This window comes from Crocodylus porosus, unplaced genomic scaffold (genome assembly GCF_001723895.1).
Source record: "Crocodylus porosus isolate Cpor-Errol unplaced genomic scaffold, CroPor_comp1, whole genome shotgun sequence".
NCBI lineage: Eukaryota > Metazoa > Chordata > Crocodylia > Crocodylidae > Crocodylus > Crocodylus porosus.
Genome location: NW_017728943.1, coordinates 114,050,513 through 114,060,618, shown reverse-complemented (window position 1 = coordinate 114,060,618; position 10,106 = coordinate 114,050,513). Strand labels below are relative to the sequence as shown.

The 10,106-nt window shown below is 41.5% G+C and overlaps 1 protein-coding gene across 1 annotated transcript in view; it reads right to left on the bottom strand.

The window, feature by feature from the left end:
- TMEM242 (transmembrane protein 242) overlaps window positions 1-10,106 on the bottom strand; it is a 34,342-nt gene that overhangs the window by 23,789 nt on the left and 447 nt on the right. Inside the window, exons 2-3 of the mRNA XM_019548626.1 lie at window positions 10,052-10,100; window positions 5,629-5,729 (exon numbers count right to left, since the gene is read on the bottom strand). Of these exons, the coding sequence (XP_019404171.1) occupies window positions 5,629-5,729; window positions 10,052-10,100 (150 nt within the window). The remainder of the gene's footprint in view (window positions 1-5,628; window positions 5,730-10,051; window positions 10,101-10,106) is intronic.

The following is a 10,106-nucleotide window of genomic DNA, read 5'->3' as shown; positions in this document are numbered from 1 at the left end:
TCCTGGGTCCTTCTTCCTCCCCTTTTTGAAGATGACAAGGTGCGGTTGGCCTTCCTGATCACATCCCCACACTGCCGGCCCAAGATCCTTTTCTGCCTCTGTACTGACAAGAAGGGAGTTCCCCAACCTGTAGGTATGGTGCCGGTTGTTTCTCCCCAGGTGCATCACTTTGTTCATTACGCCTGTTCAATAGCTAATGAATATTCATAGCAATACTTTTATTAGGTTTAAAATTGTACCATGATTTTTTTTTCTCTGATACTGCTCTTGTCTCAATATACCAAGTATAATATACACAATAAAAGAATCTCTCTGTTTTGGAACATGCGGGTCAAAATCTGCCCACAACACTCAGTCTCTAAATTGAAGTCATTAATATTATTTGTGAAAACTTCTGCCAATAATGAATGCCATTTAAATGTTTGATTGCATCAGAAAAGAGATAATGAAAAACATTGATCAGGCTTTATTGACAGTATTTCAAGAGAGTTTGGTCCCAAGTTGCCTCTTCAGGGTATTAAGTATCCAGATAACTGCGCTGCTTAGAGAAATCCTGTCATACAGTGTTCACAGCAGCTTTTTAGACCCTTAAGAAACATGGTGAATGGAATGCTATAAAAATCACTTCTGGGAAAATATAACAGCATAGAAAAAAACATCATAAATTAAATACAGTACCTAAGAATACTGTTTTTAGAGAAGGGGGCTTTAGGCACAAGTTTGTACTTGTCTGTGCATGACATTTTATCTTCACTGCAGCCTCAAATTTAAAAAAGAAGTTACTGAATACAAAAACAAAAAACAACACTTCTATTTTTTTTTAAAAGCCACAATAATATGGAACAAAGTTAGATGATTTGGCTTGATGATTGATTTGACATTTCAAATTTCTATTTTGGGGGGCAAGGGAGGAGGGTGGGTCCAAGGAAAAAGAAAGCAGAACTGCAATTACCTTTTTTTACAGAAGTACTAGTAACAAAAGCCTCAGCCCTGTCTCCATGTCAACAACTCCATATGCAAAGAAGCCACATTTCCTTCAAGGTGCTTTAAGTCATAATCAAATATTTAACCACTTTGTTCAATGAGGTGCCAAAATTATACAGGCTTGATGATAGTACACATAAGCAGATGCTTAAGTGTTTGCATGAAGAGGACTTAAAATCACAAGATGCTGCCATATACATTTTCAACCCACATCTGATTTTATAAAATACATATAAAATAGTTTGTTAATTGGCAGTCTCTACCCCAGAATGTTGCAAATCAGGATGAAGTTATATTGGCTCTGAAGTAGACCTGGGTCCTAAACTGCAAATATGTAAAGCTGTACTTTACTTTACCAGCAAGTGTAGCTACATTCATTCCAATTTCTGTTCAATTCATGATAGTAAAGTTAAGCATCTATTTAACTGTCTACAAGATTGGGGCCTGGGGTTGCCTGTGTCTGCTGTTATCATCATAAGAAGTATTTATGCATGCTAAATCTACAACGATTATATGAATAGTCATAGCTAGTTAGTGACCCAATTGACTGTGTAGGCATCGACACCACAGTCTCCCAGTTTTTGAGAATGGGGTGAGAGAGTGTCAAAAGCCATAGATAGATTTACAGTTTTTGGTAGACATTGATTTTTGAGGGCAAACTGCTAAAATTCAGCTGCAGAGCAAGTGGTAAATATAGTTTTGTACCGCAAACCATACATATGATTTGGTGTCATTTTCAATCTGCATATTCTGGGGTGGCAACCTAATGCCACACTCGATTCATTTCACACTGAGTGATGGGGCATGTCAGGCATGTACAAAAGTGAACAAGTTACTAAGCCAGGAAAAATGGTATGCCTGAGAGAAAGTTATTTTAAATTATCATAGCATGTTGCTGAAAAAAGAAGACCAACTGTACTGCTTGTTGGAGGATTTACATGGTTTAAAGAACAATATTTTTAATGTACTCCTGCTATTTAGCTGTATTTGTAAAACATCTATTACTAGACCTCTTGCAAAGTTTACAATTCACATAATCAATACAATTATAAATAAGCAAAGAAGTTACCCATACATAAACCAACCAATAGGTTATTCATATATAAACCAACAAGACTACACTCCCACATCTAAAGAAAGTAATAAAACAATATTGAATATTACTGCTTCACTATCACTAAGCTCCTCAAACATTCCTCTCCCCAAAAGATGAAGATGAGTGCTGAGTTTTTGCAAATCTTTTCAAAGGTTAAAAATGAGAGTTTGGTGAAACTAAGCAGGATAAATGAATGTTACGTATGTTTCTGCATCTAGAAACAAGCCCATACAAAATGCAGTATTAATGCAAAACTAGGTATAAGTATCTTCTACAAAATACCCTGTTTCTTTTTAAATGAAGTGGTCAAGAGGAGTGGGAGAAAGCAGGTGGGCAGCCTGCCAGCTGTCCAGCTACCAGTCCCACTCCAGGTCCCCACTGGGATGCACACACCCCTGCCAGACCAAGAGGTAGGTTTACCCTCCCCAACCACCTGCTCCCTGGCAGACCCCAAGGGTTACCACCACCACCTTGAAGCTCCAATCCCCTCTACTGCTCCATTTGCCTGGGAAGGAAAGAGGAGAGGTAGATGGGACCGGGGCTGGAGCATCACACTTCTTCCCACTGCCTATCCCCTGGTGGTGTTTTGAAACATTCTAGCCAGCAGTGGTCCATGGGCAAAATACATGCCCCCTACTGAAACTTTTCCTTTTAGAAGCATTTCTGAGTATGTTTCATTTGGAAATGTTTCAATGGTTACGCCTGTCTGCACTCCCAGTGGGGTTCGGTTTTGTTTTGCTTTTTTAATTATCCCTACTGGTTTTCCTCAGCTAAGAGGTCCTGCTATTTATTTTCTTATTTAACATTATCTACATTTGGACCATTTTCTATTACTTTGTCCTAAGAAGATTAGAAAGGAATCAGAACTTGGGGTAGAGATTATATCTTTTATTAGACAGACAAGACTTTGCACAAAAAACCTCCAAAACTTTAATTGCAAGCTCTCAGGCACAAACACCCGTCTTCAGGCATAGGAGAAAAGATTGTAAAAGTTCTCTTTGGTAGAAATGAAAATTCATATTTCATAGGGGAGTTAAAGCTGTGGTAAATATCTCCTGTTGGGCATAGTTCACTTTATGCAGGTTAGGCTCAGAGAAAGGTTGGAATAGTCTGTTTATCTCAAAGTTGTTTGGTGGCAAGCAGGATGTAGCCATATTTCCTTCTGGTTATAGTGTTTCATATTTCACAGAACAGTAAAAGATGGAACGCTCTTCTGGGCAGGAATTTCTTGTGTGGCAAGGTATCTCTGAGCTCTGTGACGATACAAATTGCCTCAAAGGCAGAAGCACGGTCTCAGATTTTAGGTGGTAAAACTTGCTTCCTCCTTGTAAAATTATGAAGATTTCATTTCCTAAGATTACTAATTCACAACACAGAAAAAATGGACACCATTGCAGGTTGCCGTTCACCTTCTTGAAGAAGAGTGGATTTTCATTTCTTTTTTTCTGTCTTTCATTTGTTTGTCTATTTTCTAGATACTTTAGCATTAGATGACAAAAGAGCACTGTTGAATGGCTACTCACAGTTTCTGGCCACAGCAAACCAACCTAACGTAGGATTTTGAAAGACAAGGAATGGATCTTAGCTATTTCCCCTTCAAAGAGAACATATTATGACAGTATAAAATTAACTTGATGCAAATTACAGCTGGGGGTCGGGGAGAGGACACAATGACAATGAACGTGTATGTCAGACAGAAAAGACTTAAAGGATGAAGCACCTCTTGGACTGCCATGAATGATAGCAGCTGAGAGTTTTTAATGTTTTTAATGTTCATCCAGTATAAAACCTGCTATTATGAAAAAAAAATCCTGTTCTTAAAAGAGATACGTTATGTTCCAAAACCAGACATGCCAATTTAAATTATTTTTGTTAGAATACTTTCTTTGATAGACTCAGGGAATTAATAGTCCTATGGAAAGAAATTGTAGGGCAAAAAGGAGTTCAAAAGATCTGGCAGAGCCCAAGAAAGACCGTATTAAAGGCAAAACAGAAAACTCTCAATACAGAGGAAAGACAGAAGTTATACTAAGGTCCCAGACAGATATGCTGTTTGAAGTGCTCCAAGTTTCTTTGAAATGCTCAAAATAGCAAGGGTGCAAGAGAGTGTACTGCCACAGCATGGCATGCTGTTACAGCCATTTTGAAGTGCTGGGTGGGGGTGGGGGTGGGGGAAACGGATAGGTGTGCATCTTCACAGTGCTTTCGCGTGCCAGATTCAAGCACTCTGGGATTTGGAACACTTCAAATGCATGTGTACCCACATGGTCTCCTAAAGAGACCAGTATGGCTTTGCCAGAAGATCTTTAAACTTCTAAAAATCTAAAAGAAATCACACAAAAAAAGTGGAAATAAGAACACGTTGCTAAGGATGATTATAAAAAAAATAACAAAACCATGTAGGGACAAAATTGGAAAGGCGAAAAACCAAAACAGGCTACAATTAGCAAGGGACATTCTTTCTCAGTATTGCCATAATCTGAGTTGTAAGCCTTCCAGCAGATTTATAAATCAGTTGGAGGCACTGGAGCCTGAGCCTCCTCTTCTTGATGTTTCTTCCTTTTTGGTAGCTTTTAAATCTATCCCAGCAGCAGAGTCTATGGAGCTACAATAATGGAGAGTTTATTGCACCCAACTTGTTCAGCTCCAATCTCTATGCCACAGTGTTTGCCAATCAGTTTTAAAGAAACAGGTGGGCAGATACTTGAAGAAAAAATATGGTGACATACAGTAACCAGATTGTCAAGATGTTTTATCTATATTGATCCCATAACCTGCTCTTGATTCTAAATAATGCAGGGGATTTAGAGATTATAAAACTAAGTGGGTCATCCTATACTGAGTGCAGCTTCAAAAATACTTCTGGCTAAAAACAATCCAGTTTTGTGCCCATGTGACTCGGCACAAAATGTCATACATAAAAAGACTCCAAGCGCATAAAATATCTTGTAATTTTTCTAGATCTAAGTGTATATGGCACAAAAATTATACCAGAACAATACAATTTTATTTATACAATCTATATTTTTAAATTTCACCCACCCATGCATTATGCAAACTGAATAGTGTTGACTTGAATACATTTTCAGGATTTGTTTAGATGACCTAACTGTTTTTCAGGTACCTGATTGAAAGTGTATCACAGATCAGTCATAGACCAATGCACCAGTCACAGAGCACTACATGCTCCATGTTTGTTACATTACCTGGGCTGCAATGGACAAATTAGGGTAAAGTAGACACGTTGGGTTTGAATGATCAAGTTTTTAATTTGTGTAATGTTGCTGAACATTTATTTATTATAACTAGCCCTGATGCAGTACTAAAGCAGCAAGGAACACCAACTCTGGAATTTTACAGATTCTGCTCCTTGCTCTCATTGATTTCAACTGCACAAGATCAGGCATGATGCTCTTTAGCCAGGAAATTCAAAATATTACTATACCATTAATGATTAGTATAGCAAAAATCTGCATATGGTGACACCTCTATGAAGTAAAGATTTTATATTTTTACCATGGTTCTATAATAGTTTAAAAGATACAAACCTTATTGAACCAGTTGGGGTTTTTCTTCTTTGCTGAGGCAAGTGTTGTACCAAAACCTAGCATCATTCCCGCTATAGCAACAGTGCCTAGAAAAATTCCACCTGCCAACAAAATTTAAGAAATCAACATCAGGATTTTGTTTCCTAGGAAAGAAAAAAACGTAATGTGCAAATGTGAAAAAGAAGAGAGACAGAAAGAAAGGGAGGAGGGAGGAAGAGAAATTAAGGCCTATCAGCATATTCCAGAGGCAAATGAACAACTGTCAAAAATCTTGACAGCATCTCAATCTGGCAAACAAGAAATAATATTTTATAAAATATCACTTTAAAAATCAGTGGCCAGTTTATAGCAGCAAATTAAACCCTGATGCATTGCTTCATGATCCTGCATGGAAAAAGGGCAGAAGGCCTGCTATCAATAGAGAACAGCTACAAGAGAATCAGATAAAAACCAAGCAGATCCCAGGCTTTTACTGCCCTTCTACAGCTACCCCCTGAACTCTGCTGCTTTGAGGCAGTTTGGATCTCTCAAGAGCAATTTTACCATAAGCTCTCACTGTACACTGCCACACCCAAAGGCATATTCAATTTTGCTTGTTGTAGCACTGATTACTTCAAATTGCCAGTTGGAATTAAGCCCGTATTTGAAAAGACCAAGTCACATTCAGCAGCTGTTCTCTAGCTTTGTGCAAATATCACAACTAAACCCACAGCTTCATCCACATAGTATCAGTGAGGTGCTTGAACTTCTGGTTGTTGCTTGAGCATTTGTAAACCCAGTTGTGCCCCTTTGTTCCCCTTCGAGCCATGCAGCAGAAACATCGGGACATAGCCTATGTTTTTAAAAGCACAGTGTGTTGAAACCCTGATGCCTTGCACAGTGAGGCAGATCTGAGACAGATATGAAATATCTGATTTCATATTGAAATTACTATTTCAGGCTGGTTAGAAATTCTTCCTATCTAGCCACTGATTCAAGGCTTGTCTTCTGGTGCTAGTCCAGTAGCTTGAGGCCGTGTCAGGAGTGAGGGAAATAGCAGAAAATACAGACAAATCATATCTCATTCATTTGAAGGAAATTTTAGATGAATGTTAAAGTACTATTTAAAGCAACATCCTTCTCTTGTGATGAAGGAGTTTGTTACAAGCATTTCAATGAGATACTTTTAATATCTTTTTAAGAGGGGCAGCAAGGTTGAGTCTCCCTGATCTCCGTTGTCAGAGACTATGATGACCATTTCATGACAATGCATTATTTATTTCAAGTGGTTAAAGGAGCTTTTTTCCCGTCCTTCTCTAATGTCAATTGCAAACAGCCCTGAAAAGTGGGACTTAATTTTGCTCTACTGTCAACATACAGTACAACATCCTTTCATTTCAGGATAACCAAACAAACATCCAGGGCCAAATTCCAACCTGCTGTTCTATGTTAATGTCTGGGTTAATTCAGAGGGTTGGCTGGTTGAAAAATCAATTTGAACAAAGCAAAGAAACTAAACCACATGTCCAGAGATGGAGGCAGAAAAGAAAAAAGCAAAAATCAGAAGTCAAGAAAAGAAAATAACCCATTTGCTAAAAACTTCAAGGGCATAAAACAACAGAAAAAATGTTTCTTTGCCTTTGCCTGTATTTTTCAATCTCCCCTGAAAACATTTCTGACCCAGTCTACCCACTAACTTTTCCATCTCCCAAAACTTTTTTGGGGTGTAATTTTTTATTTCCTTGCATACAGCATTTGAACTACAGTTTAACCTAACATTTTTCACAGAAATCACAGAATTATGGAAAAACAGACCTGGACAAACCCTGCCTCACAGGATCCTCTCTGTCTAAAATATCCTAGACAAGTCTAACATGCTCTTAAATCCCACCAAGGACAGAGATTGCACACCTTCTTTAGGTAAACTGTTCCACTACTTAACCACCTATACTGAGAAAGATCTTCCTAACAGCCAACCTAAATTCTTTTTTTACAATTTCAGATAGTTCCTTCTTGTCCTGTCCCCTGTGGCCACAGAGAATAATCATTCACCAGCCTCTTTATAATCATCCTTCAGGTATTTGAAAATGCATTAAAACCTCCCTTTAGTCTTCTCTGTTTCAAACTAAATAACCCTAGTTCTTCCAACATTGTATCATAAATCACGTTTACTGGACTTATAATTATTTTTGTTGTTGGGTTTGAAAGATTTGAAGTGCAGTGCTCAAAACTAGATGTAGTAATCCAGGTGAGGCCTCATCAGTGTCAAACAGAGCAGAAGAATCACCTCCCTTGACATGCAAGCAATACTCCTCTTAATATAGCCAAGTATACTATTGACTTTTTTGGCAAACAAGAGGCCACTGTTGGCTTATATTCAGCTCATGATCCACTAGAACCCCCACGTCCTTTCCACGTACCGCAACCTTGCCAGTTGCAATTTAAGACCAGTTGTTCCCCAGGCCCTACTTCTCCATATTGTTCTGTCTCTACATGCAGGATGTTGCATTTGCACTTACAGAACTTCATTCAATTAACTTTGGACCATTTTTCCAGTTTATCAAGGTCATTCTGAACCCTATTTTCCAAAATGCCTACAGCTCCAGCCAAGTTGATGTCATCTGCAAATCTGCTAAGTGTGCACTCAATCCTGTCTTCCAATTCATTAATGAAGACATTAAATAATACAATACCCAAACAGGCTCTAGGGGGGATCTGTCACTCAATACCTGCTCCCTCTAGGCACTGAGCAGTGACCCAGTCAGATATGTAGCCACCTTACCGTATTTTCGTCCAATCTAACCTCCCAATTCTGCAAATCTATACTCACCTGAGCAGTTTTAGTGACAACCTATGGGGCCGCTCATACAAATGAGGACAAGTTACAAGAACACACAGGCCTGCAGAACTGAGCCCCATGTATTTTTAATTTAACACAATTGATGCTGCCTTAATTGGGAGGAGACAACAGCTCCTGCAGATGCGATAGGCCTTGCAGCCTCTCTGCTGCAGTAATTTGCCACCAAAACCACATCCCAGCAGGAAATGTCACAGTGACGCTGCTCCCACCTAAGGGTTACCCGCCACTGTTACCTCTGCCCTTCTGCTCTGGCAGAGCCTTTTGGCAAAGGAAGGGCATAGGGGTTGCTAGCACTTCAGCCATCTCACAGGAGTGACAGTCCCGACTCCTCTGTGACTGAAGGAGGGGCAGGGGGCTCCCCACACAACACTGCAGCCTCAGCCCTATTGGGGGAAGAAGGCCTAGCCACACCATCCTATCCCCAGTTGAGGTAAAGAGGCCTTGACTAAGGATGCCTGAGCTGCCTGCTTCCTGCACCTGGCCTTCTAGGTCCCCCCTGGTGAGGCAAAGGGGAGGGTGTAGTTGTGAGCACTCATTGCACCTGGAAGAAGGGGGAAGGAAGGGAGGAAAGGAGGGGGCTTCAAACTTTGGGCTACTCATGCTACAGCCACTGCTGTGGCCTGGGTCCCACCCCACTCAGGTCCTCTTCTTCCCAGGATGCTAGCAGTGGGATACTGCACAGGGTGGGAGGGAAATGGAAAGGGATGAGGATGGCATCTTTCCCTGGCCATTGCTCTCCTGGCCCCTGTAGGGAGCTCTAGCAACACCAGTACATCCAGCATGCACAAAGGGAAAAATGGATGCACAAGAGCATATGCATACACACAGGAGAGTGCACATACAGGGGCACACCAGTGTACATGAGGGCACACGTACAGAAGGGGGTGCATGGCACACACAGGGCCCATAAGTGCGTGTACACACACACACACACACACACACACACACACACAGGAGCACATGCACAGGAACATAGGGGCATATATGTGCACATGGGGACACACACCCAGGAACAAACAAGGGCACACAGAAATGCACACATAAGGGCACACACACATAGGAATACACACACATGGGGTGCACACACACATAGGAATACATGTACATGGGGCACAGGCACATGGGGGCCATGCTCATGTGGGTACACAGAGGCAAACAAAGGGGTGCACACATACACAGGGGCACACACACGGGCACATGGGGCAAACATGCACACACATGTTCCTGGGGGTGTATACACACACATGGGCATGCAAGCATTCCTGGGGGCTCTCTCACACACACATTCCTGGGGGCAAGCACACACACAAGGGCACACCCCTGCACGCACACACACAGGGGCATGCACACGTGCACATAGGGACACACACGGGGTACATACACACGAGGAGCATGCATCCACACAGGGGTACGTGTGGGGGCACATGCGCGCGCGCACACACACAAATAGGGGCACACGCACAAAGGGCGGCACGCACACAAACGGGGGCACACATGGCGGTGTATAGACACACGGGGGCACACACCCAGAGCCGTGGCTCGCGCGGGGGCAGACCCAGGGGCGCGGGCAGGGGCTCCCCGCACCTTGCACGAAGAAAAGCCGGTCCCGGGGGGCTGCGGGGCCCGGGGCCCCCTCGCG